This window comes from Danio aesculapii, chromosome 10 (assembly GCF_903798145.1).
Source record: "Danio aesculapii chromosome 10, fDanAes4.1, whole genome shotgun sequence".
Taxonomy (NCBI): domain Eukaryota; kingdom Metazoa; phylum Chordata; class Actinopteri; order Cypriniformes; family Danionidae; genus Danio; species Danio aesculapii.
This window is the reverse complement of record NC_079444.1, coordinates 10,366,654-10,391,498: the sequence shown is the minus strand read 5'-3', so window position 1 is coordinate 10,391,498 and position 24,845 is coordinate 10,366,654. Positions and strand designations below refer to the sequence as shown.

The 24,845-nt window shown below is 33.6% G+C and overlaps 1 protein-coding gene across 1 annotated transcript; it reads right to left on the bottom strand.

Annotated features, from left to right (window-relative positions):
- Positions 1–157: 157 nt before the first annotated feature.
- Positions 158–23,590, bottom strand: lhx6a (LIM homeobox 6a). The gene is made up of 9 exons (XM_056467530.1): positions 23,241–23,590; positions 22,568–22,639; positions 21,852–22,034; positions 20,107–20,228; positions 6,085–6,305; positions 5,902–6,002; positions 3,211–3,306; positions 2,945–3,119; positions 158–904 (listed from the first exon to the last, which is right to left on the bottom strand). Exons 1-9 carry the CDS (start codon positions 23,316–23,318, stop codon positions 825–827), a joined length of 1,128 nt encoding a protein of 375 aa, XP_056323505.1. The 5' UTR covers positions 23,319–23,590; the 3' UTR covers positions 158–824.
- Between the last annotated feature and the right edge of the window lie 1,255 nt (positions 23,591–24,845).

Genomic DNA, 24,845 nt, shown 5'->3' with positions numbered 1-24,845 from the left:
GATTTCTGACAAATAATTTTCAGATAATTTCTGTATTATGAAGTGAAGAAAAGACACAATGTCTTAAATTGTCTTTGTAAAAACCTTATTGACTCTAATATGTCAAAATAATAATAATAATAATAATGAAATAAAAAAGTTCAATGTTCAGTTTCAGTGCTAGCATTATATGCAAATTAGAGTTTATTTAATAATGTCTCGTTTGCATATTTAAGCATACAGTAACAGAAAATGTTTGCAGTTTTTAATGTGATCAATCCACTGTGGAAGTGTGATAAAACAAATCTATTAATCTATTCACCTGTAGTGTCTTGCCATAAGAACAATGAACAACTTATAGTCTTTTTAAACTCAAAACTGTGGACAAGTCTAGCTTTTTAGGCGACAAAGAACACGTTTAATCATGGCACGTTTCAGCGAGGGGGTAAAAAAGAGATAAAATATGTCTTACCACTTGATCCTATGTCATTTATTCCCCATCCACATTGTGTGTGCTTTTGCCTTTTTCAATCTACATGTTATAACACTGATGCTGGTAACTTTTTACATTCCTTTTGTTTGCATTCAGAGTTTCCAAACGCTGAGTCAGAAGAGTCTAGTCTTTACAGTGTGAAGTCCAGATCCTGGTCTTAGCGAGACACAGATTCACAGGTCACCCATGCGTGTGTTTTTTTTTTTCCTCAACAGGTGAGTAAAATCCTGTCCAATGAAGTCAGTGAGGAAACACTGTCATGTCTCTCCTTGCAAGGTTCTGAGGTCAAGAGCAGGACCTCTGGGGTGGTTGGAGCAGGTCGGGGTGAAGGGGTCAGAGGTCAGTGCGGGTGTTAGCGGCTAAGAGGAAGCTGCGGCAACGTCATGGCCTGATGAGGGAGACTCTGTGTGGTGAGGACTGAGAACGGATGACCTGCCAAAGCAAAACATATGTTAATCCACAACTTAATCAATCACAAAAATTTGGACTTTAGGTCAGAAAACAGTTTTGTATGTTCGATTTTATTTTCTCAGTAACAGATAATGACTATCATACATTTTTACCATGATTTGCAAAAGACCTACACTACACTACACAACACTAAAAATGATTGCTAATAATTGCTTAATTGATTGCTTATTTTTAATGATTGCTTAATTTTTTAGTTGAATCAAATGAACTTTTTAACTTACATCAATCAAACTGACTAAAATATGAAGTTAAACTTTGTATAATTTAAAAAGTCTAGTTGAAAACTGATTAACTTTTTAAAATAAGTTAAAGTAACATTAAATATTTGTTCATTTCTTTACAGCGTACAGTGTAACGATACTTAATTTACCAAAAAACATGTCATGCTTGAATTAGAACAAGACAATTTTTTTGTTTGCTCTATTTTGAGGCTGAACAGTTCAGCACAAAAATATGAACTGATTATCATTTTAAATCTTCATACTTTGCCAGTATCTTTCAATTCTTTAGGTTTTATTAATTTGTCAGCAGGAAGTATTTAGTTATTTAATAATAAAACTTAGTATGACCACTCTATAATGTATTTAAATGATTTAGCAAATACCGGTCAGAATAAGTTGTTTCATTTGTTTTAAAAACATTTTTAAGGATTGAAGAATTGTTCATTGTCTCATATTTTGACATTTTACGTTCCACAAAAGTTATTTAAATGTTATAAGTAAACACTTCACTTGAATTGAATATGCTTCCCCTGTTTATATAAAATCACTTTAGTCATTTTACAACAAAAAGAGTATTTTTATTATTCTTTTTAGGGAAAAAGTGCCTTGTTCTTACTATGTGTTACATTAATATTACATAATAACACTTTGGTATTTGAACATTTTAAAATGTCATTTATTTCAATGATTTACAGCTGAACTTTCAGCATCATTACTTAATATCATATCTTCAGTATCACGTGACCATTCAAAATCATTTTAATATGCTGATTTGATGCTCAAGTATGATTTGTTCTCAATTATTACCAATAATTATTATCAGTATTATCAATTATTTAATTATAATTATTAATAATGTTGGACATTTATCGCTTTTGTGGAAACTATACTAAAACTTTAGCCAAAGAGCATTTAAAATGTTTTTTGTATTATATGATTTTTGTTTATTGTATTATTTTGATTGACTGATCGATTGATTGTAAATCATACACTAAATTCTTAAAGGGTAGTGTAGAAAATGTAATCATATACCTTTATTAATAATAATAATAATAACAACGATAATAAATATTTAGCATCAAATTATAATATAAGTACAATGTAAAAAATTATAAGATCAATTAGTCATGACATTAACTTAGTTTAATAAGATGCAATGAACTAAAAACATGCGTTTTTAGTTCATTGCATCTTATTAAACTAAGTTAATCATGTTCTAACTTAATTTTAGAAGTTACTCAAGCTGTTTTAAGTCAATTTAACATAAGATAAGTTAAATAAACTCATGAGGTTAATTTGATTACAAAATTAAGGCAACCAGGGTTTTATTACAGTGTGTGATTTCATGTGACACTCTGGAGTAATAATGCTTAAAATTGAGCTTCGTATCACAGAAATAAATTACATTGTATTTAAATTCAAAAAAATTTCACATTATTAGTTTTAGTGTATTTTTAATCAAACTTCTTTGTGAGTATAAAAAAATTATTATTCCATACTCCACTAGGTATATTTTAGCATTATGATATCTGTTAGCATTATAATATACACTGCTCAAAAAAATTAAAGGGAACACTTAAACAAGATAATGCAATTCCAAGTGTTACCTTAACAGATTTTAGTATATTTTACTATGTTCATTTATTTATCACGGTATATACAGTATATGCTCATTTATTCTATGATCTATTATTATCAATAGCAGTCTGAAAGAACAGTAGATCTGTAGTGCATTAGTTTGCTCTCTGTGATTTTAATGAGATGATGAGGAATCACTCACTGTCGATGTATCCGTGCAGGGCCACCATGCGTGCTCTCTCAGGACTGCCGAATGGAGAGTAATGCAGCTCGTCGGGTAGCGAGGGTGGCATTCGGGCCTGCGGATGAGCTTGAGGAGGACCGCTGTGCTGAGGAGTGTGCTTTTTATGTCTCGCTCGGCAGTTTTGAAACCAGACCTGTGAAAAAAGACAACCCACCGTAAGGACACGATTTCTCTATTTACTCTAATGGAAGAAATAAAGCACGAAGAGAGTTTTGTGTGGTCACCTGTATGACTCTTCTGCTCAGTCCTGTCATGTCTGCCAGTTTTTGTAGGGTTTGAGCATCAGGGTTGTTGTCCTGTGCAAACTGAGCCTGCATTACCTGTAAAGAATTTATTGATTTTAAATTATAGGGTATGCTAAAAGTGATGTATTAATATGAAATTGGAAGTATTGTGAAATATTATTACAGTTTTGAATAACTGTTTTCTATGTGTATATATACAGTTGAAGTCAGGATGATTAGCCCCCAATTTTTTTCTCTCTTTTAAATATTTCCCAAATTATATTTAACAGAGCAAAGAATTTTTTACAGTATGCCTGATAATATTGGAGAATATATCTGATAAAATCTGGAGAAAGTCTTATTTGTTTTATTTCGACTAGAATAAAAGCAGTTTTTAATTTTTTAAACACCATTTTTAGGACAAAATTATTAGCCCCTTTAGGCTAATTTTCTTTCCGATAGTCTACAGAACAAACCATCGTTACACAATAACTTGCCTAATTACCCTAACCTGCCCAGTTAAACTAATTCACCTAGTTAAGGCTTTAAATGTCACTTTAAGCTGTACAGAAGTGTCTTGAAAAATATCTAGTCAAATATTATTTACTGTCATCATGGCAAAGATAAATAAAATCAGTTATGAGAAATGAGTTATTAAAACTATTATGTGCAGAAATGTGTTGAGAAAATCTGCTTTCTGTTAAACAGAAAACGGGGGAAAAAATAAACAGGGGGCTAATAATTCAGGGGGGCAACTATATATATATATAATTTGTTCCTATGATGCAAAGCTGAATTTTCAGCATTATTACTACTGTCTTCAATGTCACATAATCCTTCAATTATTTTTAACTATTTTAATAACCGGATTTGCTGCTCAGTTATTGCTATTGTTTTTCATAGTTGTTAATATTTGTTCAAACAATGTTTTTGCTGTTAATTGTTTTGTGAAAATCCACTAAATTTTTTCAGGATTCTTCATTGACCCATTTGTAATACTGTTAATATCTTTACTAATTCTTTTGATCAATTGATCAATTTAGCGCATATTAATTTAATAAATATATAAAAAAGAACTCAATCTCAGTTTAAACTTGGTGTGTCATAGCTTTCACAGAAATATTAAGCATTTATAATAACAAGAAATGTTTTTGAGCACCAAATCAGCATATCATAAAGCATTTTAAAGGATGGTGTGACTTTATAGACTAATAATAATCCTGTGTTTGTCAGCAAAAATATAAGTAAATTGTACAAATATTTCATATTAATACAGATTGCACTTCTGATCAACGGAATGGAGCCTCGGTGAGCACAAGATGCTTTTTTCAAGTGTAATTCATGACATATAATATACATTATATACGTATGAATTACATTTCATAGAATATAGACCATTTTGATGGATGTAAACAAAAAAGTTGTCCCAACGTATTTTCTGTTCTACATTTTTTCATTTCTGTAACTTCCGAGGAATCCAAAAAGAGCCACATATTGATAAAAAAAATGTATGATAGCTCTTTTAACATTGAGTTATGATTGAATTGCCTCTTGCTACAGTTATGAAATAGTTTGATAACAAGCAAAAAATGTTCATGGGCCATTGACATGACCACATTGAATCAAATCAAATCAAATCACTTTTATTATCACATCAGCAGCAGCACATGTACTATGATGAGTGAAAAACAGCAAGATACAGACAGCGCAAAATATAGACAGTGCAATAAAATGGTCTGAAATAGAACAGTTATTTTATCAATATTTTTACAAAATATTGTAATATTGCAATAATATGTCACAATATAAAAGATACAATTTACTGTCCTTCTGATCAACAGAATGGAACCTATGATGCTTATTTCAAATAGATGACATTACATATAACAAATATTATGTAAATATAACATAACAAAATATAACAAATATAAACATAACAAATTACATGTAAATATGAATTACATTAATTACATCTATAATAAAGAACAGTTATTCAAGTAATATTATTACCAAACACTGTAATTGTAATAATATTTCTAGTGCTGGGCGAAGATTAATTGTGATTATTGGCATACAAAATTAAAGTTTGTTTTGACATAGTATACGTGTGTGTATTATATATATGATACAAAGACATACATAGAAAAAAAACTATACAATTACTGTTACTATGTTACTATGTAACAATTTTGTTACATAGATATATACATTTATATATAGTTTGTATCTTATACATATATATTTTACAGTATATCTAAATAAAAATAAACACTTTCCCAATTATATGCATGCATGTGTGAATTTATACATACATAATAAATATACACATCACACACACACATATGGCAAAACAAACTTTTATTTGGGACTTTTATTTTGCGATTATTTTTTGCTCAGCACTAAAATATTTCACAATATTACAGTTTACTGTATGTTTGATCAAAGGAATGCTGGTTTGGTGAGCAGACGATCATAAAAAATATTATTATATATTATAAAATTAATATCAAAGCTTTTAGCATTACTATTATAATATAATATCTTAGCATTTACTTGCGAATTACTATACGAAAGATACAATGATTTTCCATATCCATTTTTTAAAACAAACAAACAAACAAACAACTAAATTATGAATAAACATTGGAAAAAATCCAAACCAAAAAGCCACTGTGTGTTCTGCTGTCTCACCTGCAGTTGTTCAGCAGTGAAGGAAGTTCGTGCTCTTTTGGCTGGTTTTGGTTGACTGTCCTGTTCCGACGGCACCGCCCCCTCTAGAGTGAGTCCACTTCCTGCACAGAAACACAAAACTGCTTAGCAAATCCTTCAAGATCAATGACACGAAGCCAAAACTCACGTCCGAAACAAACGCACCACTCTCAGCGGCCCGTTTCAGGTTCTCCACCATAGTGTCATAATGGATCCGACAGAGCACTTTCTCCTCCACCAGGCCGAACTCTTCTCCGGTGGACAGCTGCCGTTTGCAGGAGAAGCAGGCGAAGCAGGCCAGATGATAAGCGTTTCCTCTGGCTCGTCTGACCCAGTCGCTGGCGTAGATCTGCCGGCCGCAACGGGCACACTTTGTACCAAACCTACTGTGAGACAGAGAAGAGCTCAGGCATCAATACTCACTCCCTAAACCAGTTCAGTTCTGCTCACCAAGGCTGCATTTACTTTATTTGTTGAAGGATATTAGAATATGTGAAATTATAGTAGCTCATTACTCAATGTAGTTTAAAACTGATTTTATTCGCTGCGTAAAGAAACATCTATTATTTATTCATTCATTCATTCATTTTCTTTTCAGCTTAGTCCCTTTATTAATCCGGGGTCACCACAGCAGAATGAACCACCATCTATTATTATTATTATTATTATTATTATTATTATTATTATTCATTCATTCATTTTCTTTTCAGCTTAGTCCCTTTATTAATCCGGGGTCACCACAGCAGAATGAACCACCATCTATTATTATTATTATTATTATTATTATTATTATTATTATTATTATTATTATTATTATTATTATTATTATTCATTCATTCATTTTCTTTTCAGCTTAGTCCCTTTATTAATCAGGGGTCGCCACAGCAAAATGAACCGCCAACTTATCCAGCATATGTTTTACGCAGCGGACACCCTTCTAGCTGCAACCCATCACTGGGAAACATCCATACACTCTCATTCACACACATACACTTTGGACAATTTAGCTTACCTAATTTACCTATACCTATGTCTTTGGACTTGTGGGGGAAACCAGAGCACCCGGAGGAAACCCACTTGAACACGGGGAGAACATGCAAACTCCACAGAGAAATGCCAACTGACCCAGCCGAGGCTTGAACCAGCAACCTTCTTGTTGTGAGGCAATCTTGCTACCCTTTGTGCCACTGTGACACCCTCATTATTATTATTATTATTATTATTATTAGTAGTAGTAGTAGTAGTAGTAGTAGTAGTAGTAGTAGTAGTAGTAGTAGTAGTAGTAGTATTAGTATTGTTATCATCATCATTACCATCATCAGTGTTGAAAACAGTTGGGCTGCTTCATATTTTTGGTGCAAACTGTGATGCAGGACTATTCAAAGTTCCATTAAAAATGATTTACTTTACTTTTATTCATTATTAAGCATATTAAATTGATCAACAGTGAAAGTAAATAGACATTTATAATGATAAAAAATATATATTTAAAATATTTTTATCTTTTTTTTCAGCAAAAATCAGCACCAGTTTTTGCAACACTTTAAAGCGGGATAAAAATGTTTTCAACACTGATAATTCTAAGAATTAATATTAATAATTGGGCACCAATATTAACTGATTTTACAAATAAAAACAGGAAATCATCCTATAAGAATTTGGATTACACTGATCTGAATGAAACTGAACTTCAGCAATGGCATTTATGCCAAACTGAAATGAATCTGTTTTAATTTAACTAGTACTACACCAGTATTTTATCAGTACTGTAATGGAGCTACTTCTGTCCACCTGATATGCTGGAATGTTCCACATTTTGAACTATCTTTATGGCTTTTTATATACTTTTCTTCATCTATGTGAAGACCATTTGACACAATCTACAGGTACACTGAAAAAATGATTCATTGGATTTACAAAAAAAATGTCTGATAAGTGGTTGCAAACAATTTATATGGGCTGAATTTAAACAAACAAGTTAAGTTGAACATTGCTTAATTTAATTTCAGCCCATGTAAATCATTTGCAACCATATATGTAAAAAAATTGAGTAAATCCAATGAATTTTTTTTTCAACGTACATTGTAAAAAGCACTAGAAATAAAAGATGACATTGAAGATTGGAGTAATGATATAGAATAATCAGCTGTGAATCACAGGAATAAATTACATTTTCAACTACATTAAATTTTGATCAAATAAATGCACCCTTTATGAGCCGAATAATCTTCTTTTTTAAAAATCAAATGGTAATTTAGCATAATTATGTGTAAATTACACTTATTGTCTCAAAAATACAGCATATGTTTGAGTTGAACAGGTATTTCTCTCTCTTTCTCTCTCTCTCTCTCTCTCTCTCTCTCTCTCTCTCTCTCTCTCTCTCTCTCTCTCTCTCTCTCTCTTTCTCTCTCTCTCTCTCTCTCTGGCAAAAGACAGAATACAGATAGACTGAACCGTGTCCAAAAGATAACCGGCAAACGTGTCAGACACGGCTGTAAAACTCTCAGCACAAACAAACCAGCAGTAATTCTCTGAGCCGCAGGTCGACAGGAAATGTCTGCTGATAAACTATGCTGATAGGATCCATAAACTCTTGATTTTATCCAACTGCATAATGTAATGCATGTAAGAAGTCTATTTTTAAACCACCTTTACTCTTTCTTTTGTTGCAAGGACGTTATATTTGAAGTTTTCACATGTTTGACTTGAAGGCAATCCAGTGTGGATTATATTACAATTTTAGTACATGTTATATAACATACTCTATAATAATACACACTGTATAAAATTGAGAGTTTATATTACATATTATTGTTATATAATAAAAAAGTATTTATTATAACAAAATATTTTAACAAATAAATATATAATTAGTATATATATGTAATATTAAAATTCATAATATGTCAATATACAATAGTAAAGACAGGGTAAAGTTATAAATATTCTTCATTCATTCATTCATTCATTCACTCATTTTCTTTTCAGCTTAGTCTCTTTATTAATCAGGGGTCGCCACAGAGGAATGAACCGCCAACTTATCCAGCATATGTTTTTACGCATCGGATGCCCTTCCAGCTGCAACCCATCACTGGAAGACATCTATACACTCTCATTCACACACACACACACACACACACACACACACACTCATACTCTACAAACAATTTAGCTTACCCAATTCACCTATAGCGCATGTCTTTGGACTTGTAGGGGAAACTGGAGCACCCGGAGGAAACTCGAACCAGCGACCTTCTTGCTGTGAGGCGACAGCACTACCCACTGCGCCAAAATGTTTTAGTTTACAGGGATTTTTTTTTACAGTTTGTGATTATTAAATCATTTTTGCAATAAGTAAATTTAAACCACTTCAGTGTTCATTTTTAGCTAAATACAGTTAACATTATAGACTAAAATACAGAATAATTATTAGCCCTCCTGTGTTGTTTGACTGAAAGATTTTAACACATTTTAAATTTTAAATTTCATAAGTTCACACTTAGATATTGCTTGATAATAATAGCAGGTTTGGCATGCTGTCCCGGGCGAAAGCCCTGAGCTTGGAGATAATTGAGCCCAGGGCTCCCGCCTGGTCAATGAGCATGTGAAGTGGTACAAGATCAGGTAGTTCTCCAGAGCTCCCCCTGGTAAAGCAGGAAAAAAGAGGGAGATGGGGGGGGTTTTGGAAAAGGAAGATAAGGGAGTAGTTTTAGACACGCTACTCACAGTGAGTTTGGATTAATCTGATTGACTTTCTAATGATTACAGATGAGAGACCAGCTGCAATCAATCATATCACATGCTCCTCTCGAAATTAGTTTGTGAAACTTCACTTATTTTGTCTTTGTCATGATGACAGTAATCAATATTTACTAGTTATTTTTGCAAGAAAGATACTAGTATTTAGCTTAAAGTGCAATTTAAAGGTTTAACTAGGTTAATTAGGCAAGTCTTTGGACAACTGTGGTTTATTCTGTAGCCAATAAGGGGAAATCTTAAGGGGGCTAATAATACTGACCTTAAAAGTTCTAGAAAATGTCAAACAAAACTGCTTTTATTCCAGCAAGGAAATTTTCACAGTATTTCTTATAATATTTATTATTCTGGAAGACTTTTTCCAGAGGAAAAATTGTTATTAAAAAAATACTGTAAAAATGTCCTTGCTCTGTTAAACAGCGCTTGGGAAATATTTGAAAACGATTATAGTTTTACAGGTGGGCTAATCATTTTGCTTTCAACTGTATATAAAAGTTAACTCTTTATTTGCATACCACAATGTGATTGGCCTTTTCTGTTTTGCATTTGCATAATATCCAATTACGTATATATGGCAGAACATTACCTCTTGCACAGAAATAAATTGAAGATGCTATTGACGTTTCTGCTGACATTTCACATTAATAGTCACATTTTCACCACCTGTGATTTCTAAGTGACATCATATTCCATATTTAACCTGCAACCACATGACTTAGAGCTGCATCTAGCACTTCTTCTGTTATTCTCCGATCAACAGGACTTGATAACAACCCTGCGGCGACACAAACCAACAGCAAGCACACTGAGTGTGCTATAATGAAGTGTTATTTTGACTGGACGGGGCTGACCGTGCCTTTTTTCTGACCCAGACATCACATTTGGGTGACCAAAGAGGGTTCCAGCATTGGGAGGACTAAAAGAGACTAATGCTCTACAGATGGCCAGTTTTTTTGGCCTGAATCCAACCCCCCTCCTCCAGCACACCTCTGTCATTGGGAACTCTAGTGTAAACAAAGTGTCACTCACAACCTCCTCTGACTGCAAAGAAACACGGGATATCAAGATAGCCATGTTTCCCCCATATACGCTACTGAAGAATGATGACACCGGCCCCCGAGCCCTAAACTGGGGCCCTTCATCCACTGGAAATGACATCATAGGCCACAGGGGAGCCCCTCGGGACTCAACAAACCAGGAAACTTGTGTGTATGTATAATCATTTGTCTCTGCCAATATGCAGGATGAGCTAAGATACAAAACAAGCTGAATCAAAAAGAAAAAAACGCTTTGGAAAATATTTACAGTCCACTTACACACAAAGTATCGACACATAAAACTGGGTTAATGCCTGAGCAAAGCATTCAAAGGGGTTTCTGTGTACCTTGCGCTCTATGTACTGACAGCATCGTTCCAGACAAAGAGTACAGGGTTTGAGTAATGATGCATTTCAGACGTGTGTTTAGAGGAGAAACATTGTGGAACGGAGCCGTAATCTGTCATGGCAGTTTTTTTACCGCAAAAACCTTTCAGAAAAGCCATAAAGATCTTAAGGGGGTTTTGTTTTTCGGTCAGATCTGCCGCACGTCTGATTGTTGTTGTGCTTATACTGGATTTATTCCTGTCCTGCAGATCATAACTCGCCGGGGAAAAATTCCTGCAGCCGCAAAGCGTTTCCCTCAGCTCCAAAGAAATTCACCTCTGGCTGGAAAAATGAAACGTGTGGACGTACAAAATTCAGTAGATTAAATTTGATATACTCCTGAAGTATTATAATCTGGGGTAAATCTCCCTCTCAGAGACTTTTGAGACTTATTAGGGGTGTTTGCTACAGTGAGCATTGCTCTTACAGTTGCTCATGGTGGTTTTTCCAAACCTCAAGCCCTGAGTATCAAATTTGGTATGTCACACATGCAGACCCACGATTTTTTTGTGTAGGAACGTAAATAATACAGCAAATCATGTGACTTGTTGAAGTATGCTTCTCTGTTCCTCAGATCTGCCGTCATGCCGTCATCATCATGTAATTTGTGAGAATATATATATATATATATATTTATATATATATATATTAGGGATACATCAATTTAGAAATGTTTTCCAGTACTGGGTTGTGGCTGGAAGGGCATCCACTGAATGAAGGGCAGTTCATTCCACTGTGGTAACCCCTGATAAATAAAGGGACTAAGCTGAAAAGGAAATGAATGAATGAATTATATATATTAGGGATATGTCAATTTTTAAATGTTTCCCAGTACTGGGTTGCGGCTGGAAGGGCATCTGCTTGCACATGCAGGAGTAGTTGGTGGTGCATTTTGCTGGGGCGACTCCTGATAAATAAAGGGACTAAGCTGAAAAGAAAACAAATGAATGAATGAATTATATATATATTGGGGATACGTCCATTTGGAAATGTTTCCCAGTACTTGGTTGCGGCTGGAAGGGCATCCGCTGCGTAAAAAATATGCTGGAATAGTTGGCGGTTCATTACGCTGTGGTGACCCCTGATAAATAAAGGGACTACGCTGAAAAGAAAACGAATAAATGAATAAATTATATATATTAGGGATATGTCAATTTGGAAATGTTTCCCAGTTCTGGGTTGCAGCTGGAAGGGCATTTGCTGCTTAAAACATATGCTGGAATAGTTGGCGGTTCATTCCGCTGTGGCGACCCCTGATAATCAGGAACTAAGGCGAAGCAAAATGAATGAATGAATATGTAAAATTTGGCAAATATTCAAAACAATATTATAAATTTTATTTGTAAGCCAATAATCCAAATTTGTGGCTTAAATTTAATTTTTGGTTAATTTTTTTTGCCTGTTCACTATAAAAATGCAAACAAATTCTTTCTTTTTCCAAACTATTTTATAAATTGCAACTTTCATGACTTAATGCATTAAAAATAAGCATTTATCAGCCAAAACCAATACAGCAGCCGAGGTATCATGCATCACAAAAATATATGCCAAAGGACATATTGTATGTAATCCGATGTAATCTATATACCTGAAAAAAGACTTGTGTTGTATCCAAATATACCTACTTCCATACTATGTAGCATGCAAAAAAAAGTTGGAAAACTGTAGGTGAAAAGTATCCATATAATCCACGGTTTCGGTGAGATCCTGGAGTGTGCATCCAATAGACACTATCCTGGTAGAGCAATAGTGAATGACTCTTTTAGGTCACATGACAACAACAACTTGCCAGATGTAGTGAGTCCAATTTCATTCATTCATTCATTCATTCATTTTCTTTTCAGCTTAGTCCCTTTATTAATCCGGGGTCGCCACAGCGGAATGAACCGCCAACTTATCCAGCACATGTTTTACACAGCGGATGCCCTTCCAGCCACAACCCATCTCTGGGAAACACCCATACACTTCCATTCACACTCATACACACTAGACAATTTAGCCTTCCCAATTCACCTGTACCACATGTCTTTGGACGGTGGGGGAAACCGGAGCACCCTGAGGAAACCCACGCGAACGCAGGGAGAACATGCAAACTCCACACAGAAACACCAACTAACCCAGCCGAGGCTCGAACCAGCGACCTTCTTGCTGTGAGGCGACAGCACTACCTACTGCGCCATTGCGTCGCCGGTCCAGTTTTATTCATACTTTTATGAATATACTTTTTTAACAGCAAGTTTCAAACAAATAGTACCTGACACTACATGGTTTTAAATGTAGCCAATTAGTTTGGTTGCTAACTTTAACAACCTTGCAATGCCATAGTTAGAGCCCATCCACAACTCTTTGGAAACCTCCCAAAAGAGTGCATAGGAGTCCAGAAGTAAAAAGAACTGCAAAGGTTGTTGAAAATACTATATGCTTGTTGAGCTTAAAGGGATATTTCACCCAAAAATAAACATTTCCTCACCTCATAAACTTTGATGAATTTATTTTTCTGTTAAATACAAAACATGAAATTCTGAAGATTGTTTGAAACCAACAGATATTGGCATTCATAGTATGGAAATCAATGGCTGCTGCTTTCCAACGTTATTTGGTATATTTTCTTTTGTGTTCAACAGAAGAACAAAACTCAAAAGTTTTAGAACAAGTTGAGGGTCAATAAATGAAGTTTATTTCGAGAGGAGCACGTGATTTGATTGATCGTGGCTGGTCTCGCATCAAGAATCATTGCTAGTTCAATCAGATGAATTCTAGCCTCCGATAATTAAGCCCATTCATCCTACCTTCCTTATTTTCGTTTTGAAAAATCCCACCATCCACCCCATCTCCCCCTTTCCTCCCTTACCAGGGGGAGCTCTCGAGACCTACCTGATCTCTGAACCCCTGTCATGCTTCATAGCTAAGTGTGAACTCTTGAAATAATTACAGATTTTTTTTTTCAATGAATTATTACTTTAATACCAAAATTTATATAGAATGACTAAAGTTGAAGTCAGAATTATTAGCCCCCCTTTGAATTTTCTTTTTTTTATATATATATATATATATTTCTCAAATAATGTTGAACAGAGCAAGGAAATCTTCACAGTATGTCTGATAATATGTTTTTCTTCTGGAGAAAGTCTTATTTGTTTTATTTCCGCTAGAATAAAAGCAGTTTTTAATTTTTTAAACACCATTTTAAGGTCAAAATTATTAGCCCCTTTAAGCTATATTTTTTTCAATAGTCTACAGAACAAACGATCATTATACAATAACTTGCCTAATTAACCTAGCCTTTAAATGTCACTTTAAGCTGTATAGAAGTGTCTTGAAAAATAACTAGTAAAATAAAGATAAAAGAAATCAGTTATTTAAAATGAGTTATTAAAACTATAATGTTTAGAAATGTGTTAAAAATAGATCTTATCTCCGTTAAACAGAAATTGGGGGGAAAATAAATAGGGGGACTAATAATTTTGACTTCAACTGTAGATTCCACCAATTAGAGAGTTGTAGTGAACAAATCAAAACAATAGAGATTTTAAACTCCACCCACTTCCTTAAGGTACCTTACTATCAATCTTCCTATCCTTTCAAAATACTTAAATAATTGTATATTTAGCCCAATACACTTTCCATAAAAGCCAATTTCCAATAAACTTGCAATATATTGTATCTATAGCAGGGGTGCCTATTATTATGTAAAATCAAATTTTACTGAGAGCCATGGGCGGAAGATAAATATATCAAACTATTTTACAAAGTTAAAGTTGCAATAGGTAATTTTCTAATTCATAACATTTATAAATAAATATAAAATAACATTTTGAATCATATTACCTAATGCATTAAAGTGCAATAAAAATATAATCACATGTGTAACAGTGTTGTTCAATGCTGAATACACTAATTAAGCAGAATCTGCCTTGATTTGCTCACCAAAGTCTTTGCATTGTCCTCTATCTGTCGGGTGACAATATGTACATTTTAAACTAAATCTGATTCCTTTAAACCATTTAAATAGAAATATTTATTTCACTAAGCTTTTTTGTAGCTTAAATAAAACTAACAAATAATGGGTTACATTAAATTTGAAATGATCTCTTAACCATCCCCATCCCTCCCTCTCTCTTCTCAGATGGGATGGTGGGCCAAATCAATGGTTACCATGGGCCAACTTTGGCCCGCGGGTCCTATTGGGCATGTCTGATCTATAGCAACAACCTACATTTTTAAATATCTGATTTATCATCAAATCAAATGTGTGAGGTTTTGATATCTGGCTTAAAATCCTTCAATAAAGAATTCCTATAGTAAAAAAATATTTCCAGAACCAATGTTGCTTTAAAAAAATGGTACTAATGCTCTCTACAGTGATGCCCCATTTAATCTGTGGAGCAATACCATATTAACCATGCAGAACAGCGTAACATAGCAACACCTGAATCAATGCACAGCAATATACTAGCAACCACTTAACCACCTATGACAGTTTAGCATACATTGTTAATAGTTTTGAATTATCCTGTAAACGGCACAATATTTTTTCTCTCGATTGTAAATGCATACATTGAAACCTACATTCTGATACACCGTCTTAATTTAGTCACAGTAATTTGAGCCTCTCATTTAGAATCCCGCATTTTCCACCAATATTTTTTGTTGCCCAAGCTCTGTTTATTTCTGTTTGCATTCAAACATAAGAAGTCCTGTCCACGCATATGGCCATTACAGTACGTCATCTCCTGCAAATCTAGCGATCTCCGCTCTGCACAAACCCACTCGGGTTACCGCCTCACTCCATCACCCTGTCCTGATCCTTTGGTTCCTCTGATTAACAGCCTCCTCTGACTTCCTGTGTGGCCTGATGCTCATGCCTTTGTGGCTGTTTGGTTTTAGTGTAGGTACAGTCTCCGCTTTGACCCTCGCTGCCGGTTCCACCTCCCCCTTTTGCACACAGAGCAAACCCACTTTGATTTCCTGTAATTACGCTCTATTAGAGCAGCTGTCAATCTGGTCCAGATGAGAGACTAACACCTATGAAACAAATCTCCTTGTGTTTTGCTTTCCTTTTTTTGTGTAAGAAATCAATGGAGATCCTTTTCCTTTCAGGCATGTTATGGCTGTCCTATAGTTATGGGAGCACCGGCAAAATAATCCAGCTGTCGAAGAACAAATGATGAGCTTGAGCTACAGGTACAACTCCTAATGTCTATGCCAAAACATCAACAAGTGTCAGAAGGAAGGCTCGGATCATTTACAAACCAAACTGAAGTAAATGTACAGATGTGGGTCAAAGAGATTTTGGAGTTTGAATTAAATTACAAAAGTGAATTATATAAGAATCTACTACATTTATATTTCAAATAATGTTTGTGAAAATAAAATGTAAAACAATAATGTTCAAAAAATAAGAAAATAATGATAAAATTAGCATTTCAGAGTTCTGTTTTTGTGTTAAAGTGAAACAACATGCTTATCTGCTGACCTGTACTTACATATAAAATATATATCAAGAAATATATAATATAAAATTATAAAATATATATAGAAATGTTTAATATTTTTAAATAATAATAAAAATGCTGACAAATGGGATGGAAAGTGGTCAAATATGAGGCTTTAAAATGACAATTATTTAGTATTTTATGGCTGCACTGTGATCTTTAAATAAAGTCTTTTGATTTCATCAAACGGTTCTGTTCGAAATATGCCTGACAATATATTTTGGTGTAATATTATCACTATATTTTTGTGTAACTATTATTTGAATAACATTTGGTCTGTGTTTTCTAAAAATTTAGGTTAAAAACAATTATTATATTAAATAAACTGTTAATAAACAACATACACACACAAATATATATATATATATATATATAGTGCTCAGCATAATTGTGTACTCCCCGTTTTGAAAATGAATATTTTTATCCATTTCTCAGTGAATATAGGCAATGTATTTTGGTGCATTTAAATAAAACAGATTTACTAAACAGGTATATTTATTAAAATACTATTTTATTCACCAAACATGTTTAGAAATCGAAAGATAATGCAATTAAATTCAAGCAAAATATTGCAAAACAAATTTACAAACTACAACATTTCAACTTAATTTTTTTGATTCTTTTGATTTTTCCTCTTTATTTAATTTGTATTTAATATTTTTATAATATATAAATTTGGGTGTACTAGTCAGAATTATTAGCCCCCCTTTGAATTTGTTTTTCTTTTTTAAATATTTCCCAAATGATGTTGAATGATATTTTTTTTCTAGAGAAAGTCATATTTGTTTTATTTCCGCTAGAATAAAAGCAGTTTTTAATTTTTTAAAAAGCCATTTTAAGGTCCAAATGATTAGCCCCTTTAAGCTATATTTTTTTCTATTGTCTAAAGAACAAACAATTGTTATACAATAACTTGCCTAATTACCCTTGCCTAATTAACCTAATTAAGCCTTTAAATGTCTCTTTAAGCTGTATAGAAGTGTCTTGAAAAATATCTAGTCAAATATTATTTACTGTCATCATGGCAAAGATAAAAAAAATCAATTATTAGAAATGAGTTATTAAAACTATTATGTTTAGAAATGTGTTGAAAAAATCTCTCTGTTAAACAGAAATTAAGGAAAAAAATAAACAGGGGGGCTAATAATTCTGACTTCAACTGTGTATATATATATATATATTCTTTATAAATAAATTATTCTTTTAAAACTCTTTCCGTTACTGACCCACATATTAATATAGAGCTAAATGTACAGAACTGGTGTGTAGTAATTATGTCAAATGCTCCTTTCTGAACATTTATGATCTTGACTGCTTCATATTAGAGAAGCGGTCAATTAGCATTTCAGATGACTATTTTTGTGTTCAAATAGTCACAAAGGATCAAACAGACTTTAAAATTGTGAAAAAAATCTTATATATGGCTTCCAAGACACTTGTGTTTGCAAAGGACTTGATAAGAGGGATGTTTCAGTGCCAGCTGAGAAAAACACACATTCAATGCACTTCACATCACTGAAGTCGACACCACAAGCTTGGAGCTATTACTGTCGCTTTTACAAGGCAAACATGAATACATTACAGAGTCAATCACTATTCTGCTGCCAGGTAGACTGACTTGATTCCATGTCAGAACTGTTAGCTGTATATACTGTCATAATTAACATGTAATTAATCAATTGTGATTCTCATACACTACCACTGTCGCTTTAAAGGAGCAATAAAATAAAATACCATTTGAGAGCAAACTGTATATCACATTTATCATTATTAAAGTTTATTTTGATTTTATTTTCAACTCTATTTTATTTGCTTTTTTATATAAATATTACATTCTACAAATCACATTTCGATTATTTAAATTTATTTCAAATTCTAGTTTCATTTTGTATCAATTTACAAGCTATAAATCACAGGAAAATCACATTCAAATGTTAGTTACAATAAATGTGTCATTTTAATTTTATTTTAAAGTCTGGTTTAATTTAATAAAATAAATCACAAGCTAAAATTATCAAGTTTAAAGGTTAGCTTGAACAAATGTGAATACTGTTGGCATATTTGTAATATTTAATGCCAATAAAAAATTCCTTTTAAAAATGTTTCTGCTTTGAATTTTTAGGTTAAATCAAATTAACCGTACTAGTCATTGCAATTACATTAAACTGAATCAGAAAATAAAACTGAATCTCATAGAACTTCAAGAATGACATGGTTAACTTATTTTGATAAGTTCAAGTAGCATAAAAACATGACTTGTTGATCATATCATTTTGGAAAAATCTGTATGACTGATTTCATTTATATAGCTTTAAAGAATCCTGTCATTTCAGATTTCTGCACTGAACCACAATTCACCATCTTTACAATATATTTTCATCACTAATAAATTCTAAAACAAAATCCACTGTAAAGTCAATTTCTCAGGTATTCAGATGTCATTTCCACTCCTCAGATATTCCTCAAATAATCTCTTTCGGTTAAACAGCCGCTGAGAGATCCCGACGCTCCAGACTCACTGAAGATCAAGGCATTGATGCACCATCTTGTGGAGCATCTCTTCAGATTATTGGCCTTAACGTAGAAAACAAACCCTCTCCTGCAACACGACATTGACTTTAAAGGGGCCAGTCATTCACACTGACGGGCAATAAGCAGGCAAGGCCGGCCAATATCACACTGCCATTCACAGGCCTCGCTGAGTGCTCTGCAATCATGCCATATCACAGCCCTTCTGCCCTCAATGCAATTTCACAGCTTCCCTGTCGGATCTCTCTCAATCCATGCCTTCCCATAGCACTGGATGAGATGGAATTGTTTGACTTGTGTTTGATTTCTAACACTGTTCAATTGCATGCAAGGGAACTGAACTCAACTGATAATCAAGTAATCAAGTACTATTTAGACCTCTCATTATATTACTATTGGCATCAGCTTCTTTTGTGGGCAGCAAAAGGATTTCTTTTTCCGTAATTCAGTGTGGTAAATTCTAAATTAAATGGTCAGGAAGTGTTGTGCAGCCTAATATTACTGAATAAGAAACTAAATAAGGGTCTTTTTTTTAAATAAACTGCTAGCCAAAAATGCTTAGATAAAATTAATTGCATGGTTTATTATCAAACGTGTTTAATAATGCAAGAGAAGACAATTTTGGAATCTCAGACTGTATTTCTAACGAATAAATAATTTAGTTACAAACCCGAAACACTTAATAAATCGACTGTGTTGAATTTATGACGTTTTGCGGATGCTTTAAATTGTTAAAAGCGTTATTTTAGCTCACTAGACAGTTAAATTAAATTACTAAATTATAAACAGCGTTTTGTGAAATCATATATATTTGTTTAGGTAAGAATTAGATCGATACTTTTTCAAGAAATCACATTTTTAAGCGCTAAAGCTTAAGACGCAACAATCGCGCAACGTATTTTCAACCATATACTTCAGTAGTAAGCTATTTCGTGTATGCACGCCAGATATTTTTAAGGACAGAAAGTGAAAAACTTACCCTACCTGAAATAATCCATTTTACAGAAGATTTCCTTGTTTTTAATGTAGCAGCTGCTGTGCTGGCGTAGTGAAGTCCTGCAGACGGAACATTCCAGACACCTCACGTGCCAGATCAGATTATTAACCTGAAACAAACATTACAACGCACGTGAAAATTAATAATAATAACAACGATGATGATGATAGTAATAATAATAATAATAGTTACTAGTAGTAGTAATAATATTGAAATTAAAATAGGATACTTTAAAATGCACAGTGCAAGTCTAATTGCATTTTGTCCAATTCGTAGCATTTGCTTTGTACAACAATGAAATTAAGCATTCTAAAAATAACATGTATTTATTTAATCTTAAAATCACTGGCAAATAATTATGTGACAGACTTCTAATGAAAATATTTGTTTAGAATTAAGTTGTAATCAAAAATTAGACTCTTCTAAATATTTGTGATAGTTCTTTAAAATTGCGTGGTTAAATTAAGTAAATGCATGCATTATATTATTAAATTAAGAGCGAAAATAACATAAAACGGAATAATTTAATAATGTTGATCAAAATTACAAACATCCTAAATTAAATAATTAGAACCTGAAATGTAATACATTTCAAGTAGTTTTTTTAGAGACACGTATATGATATTTTTCTTTTACAGTAATCGTCGTTTAAAATTTCTGTTGGTGATATATTTTAAGACACTCAAACGACATGAGCTTAGAAAGAGGAAAAAGGAAAGTGTCTAAGAACGTTCGTCTTAACTAAACTGTAATAAAAACACACGCATTGTTTTATTAGTTTCCGCAAAAAAAAGCAAAACACACTCGGACTGATCGAGCTGTAATGATCCTCACGCGCAACACACGCACTTCCTGAAAAACAAGCAGCCCGAGCAGAGCACTTGATGCACGCGAGCTGGAGCACACAGATCCTGTCAACATCAGCACTATAGAAGACTGCAAACATTTAGGAAACAAAATGAAGCCAACTATTCCCTTGATCTTTTTTCCAGAAAAAGCGCATAAAAAAATCTTTATAGCGCTATATATTTTTTTAAACATCATATCATTCTAAGATTGTTCTGTTCACTTTTATATGCGAGTGTATTAATAATAATCAATTTCAAAATTAACCTAAGTTTCTCTTCTCACTATTTTAATGTTTCTCTGACCTAACCAAAATACAGAAGGCGGATATTACTAAATATGGTTTAGTCCTGTCAAAATGCATTTTTTCATCAATATGATTCGGTCTAGATTTTATGTTCGTTATATATTTAAACAAATTTCCTACACTAAAACAATTAGGAGCATTTTACTCATGTTATATAAGGACAAACTCTAATGTAACGATTTATTTCTGCCTTTGTGTATTCGTTATTGATTAAAATTATCAAGAATTTAGAATAGTTTATCAACTTTAAGATTAAGTCGCAAATGATTTTTAAGTCGCAAGCTTTATTACTTAAGAAGCGTTTTTTTAAATCTATTAAATTAGCAGCAGTGTGTTAGACCACAAACACGCATGTTAATACGCGCAAAATAATTAATAATAATAACAAGCAATCCAAATCATAATAAGGAAGATTTCAGGCATAGCTTAATAAATCATTACAGCTAAAGCCTACATAATTTTGTTTGCGAATTTTTCAGAACTCAAATCAAATACTCCACTCGCTTCAAAACACTAATAGTATTTAACACAACAGTTCACACGTCACCGGAGATTACACACACTCGCAAACAGTCGTACCTTAAGCAGGTATCTGTCCAGGATCTCCAGTCCGCAGCTCGCGCACACGTTCTTCCCGGTGGACGGCACGGAGGAGGCGGTGGACGTGGGCGAGCAGATGGACGGAGTTGAGGGCGGACTGGGCGAGGAGCGCGTGTCGTCTTTCTCCATATTAGATCTATGAGATTCTCCGTCAGACTGTGACTGCAAGAGAGGCATCGAAAATACGTCATAAACTTGACACTTTACATAAACACGACATTTATAAATATGACGTTTTTTTGTTGACGAGAATGTTTTGTAAACCTAAAAATTAAACCCGCTAAAGCTGAAACCGTCAAAAATGCTAATTGACTTGCATGATTCCATGAGAGCAATACAAATCAGATTGTAAAACACATCCGCTTTTTTCAAACATAGTTTTATTTTTAAACATTTCCAATTTGGAAGGGCAAGAAAAAAATCTAAATTACTGATGAAGAATATCCTTAAAACTCATCAAGTAGCTGTAGGACTTGAAATGGTCGTGTCAGCATGAACGGGTGTTTTACAACATAATTCACTTTTCCATTATACAAAGGATATTGACATTTTAAAAAGTGCAGTGAACTTAAAATAGACATCCAAGAACTTAAATAATGTATTCCATCAACAAGAGTGTTTTGTTTTGCGTGAAGGCCTGTAGTGCAAATGCAAAACGCACTGATCTCGCAGAGCCTCGTTAAATCCTCACTCACCATCGCGTGTCGGTGTTGTCCGTCCACGCAGCGTGATGCTCCCGGTGTGCTGTGCGAATCTGGAGAGATCACCTACAACACAGTCAAGCCACAGTGCTCCATATCAGGCACGTTCCCGGCTCTATATATGCGTCCAAAAACAATAAAAGCGCTTTTAACTGTGTATTGAGAGCCTCGCGACAAAAGCCCCTGTTTTTAATGAAGCGATTTCAATTTGGATAGATTTTTTTCCCCACACTTAACCCGTGCCTCTTCCCATAATCGTATTTCCACGCAATCCAGGGAGCTGAAAAAAATAAACTACCTGCAATTACAAATAGCTTGAAATGCTCGCGATAAGAGGACCCCAGAGTGTCAATTTCAACTGCCAATCAGGGAAAGCAACGGGCCACCCAAAGAATTGCAAATTTGATTTTTAATGGCAGTAATTAAAATCTAATTTTTCCTCTGCAGACTTGGCATGTGAAGAGGATGGACCGCAAATCACACTATTCAGAAGAGATCCTGATTCTCATGACATCACTTTAAGGTGAAGATGTTACAGGCTGCAGGAGATGATGCACAGAGGACTTTCACATCCAGCAACATGTTGGCGACTTCCTACTTTTTTTTTCGTTGCATGCAATTAAATGGATAATAGCTAACAAGCATATACGTTTTAAAAGGGTCTTACCTTTTTTGAGGGAATTCCTTCGGATAGAAACTGATTTCCCTCTGATAGAGGGGCCAGAGCTTCATTTTTCCAATACATTTGACGGCGTAACTTCAGATATTTTTAAGCTGCCTCAAGTTGTTTTTGCAAAATGTTTGTTATCCCATGCGCCCTTTTCGGATAAATTCGGTTTGATATAAGAGCAATTCGTCGTTTCCTTCGGTGTAAGTCAGTCAACAATCTCTATACAAACGTCTTCACATACGTGGTAGCTCAGTAAACCGACAGCGGACGAGCCAAACGCGAGCGGTTCGCCGGGACGCCTTATTTAGAACCGTTTGCAGGATATTTCCTACTTTTTCCCTCTTTTGGGATGCAGTTGCTTGAGTACAGGAAGTGTAGAAAATTGAGGGGCTGGCAGGTTTTGCTCCTGCTCTCCTCATAGGCAGTCAGAGCACAGCCTACCTTCTGAAAGTTTACAGATCAGAGGGGAGGGAAGAGATGTGGCCTGACAGAGTATGTACAGTATCGACATTTTGTGATGCTGAAAGCTTGCTTGATGTTTGGGTTTTAATTGACGAATTAGCGATTAGCAAAAACTATAGTCTGCTCGGCTGTTAAATCAATATTTATCCGGGCTTTTAGCAAATGTTAAATAAAAAAAATCAATACAAGCTATTTAATATATTATAACATTTACTAAGAAATTGCAAATAATTAAAAAATATTTCGACACATTTTGATTTATAAATTGGCTAACAAAATAAGCACGGTCATTCAGTTTATAGAATATATAACACAGTAAACTATTGTTAATTAAAAAAACAAAAAACTGAAAAAAACAAGAAAAGAGTGATGTAGCTTATCTCAATTGGGCTACATCATATTCACCGCAGAATATTTTCGACGAGTTCTTTTTATCACGTACAAAAATGCTGTTGCAGCAATGCCATTTTTGCAACCTTTTTGGTTTCTCAAGGAACATTTTACAGTATTAAAAGAACAATTTCTCTGTTAACGTGAAGAACATTTCTGCAAAAAAACTTTTGTGAAATGTATTTTGTTTCATGTTCTTCGTGGAACTATAGAAGCCAATAAATAACCTTTATTTTTAGGTAGGTTTTGTTTGGATTGGTTGCTCTATAATAGTTGACTGATAATAATATACTGCCGTATTCAGTGACAACAAAACATTTTTCTAAGCAGTTTCTTTTTATACTAATTTTGAAATGAAACGTAGATCATTTTGATTTGTATATTTACTTTGATTTGTCAATAACTCAAATCAAGCAACATATATTCAAATATCCTATACGTTAATATATCACATTAAGCATGCCAATAGCTAAATTCATATATACAGCAAATATATATATATATTTGCTGCCGGCTATGCATGTCATCTCTACTTGGAATTGCTTTAAAATGGGCATGCGAGATAAAATATAAGGTGGATTGTTTTTCCCTATATTTCAATCCTGAAACCAGCATCTATTATTATGTGGGGGAAAAACAGAGAGGGAAAATATATTTCCATCAGATATACAGGCAGAGAGAGCGAATACAGCTTTTTCTCTTATGCAACAATTCCATAATGAATGAAAAAAAAAAAAATTTCGTGTGTTG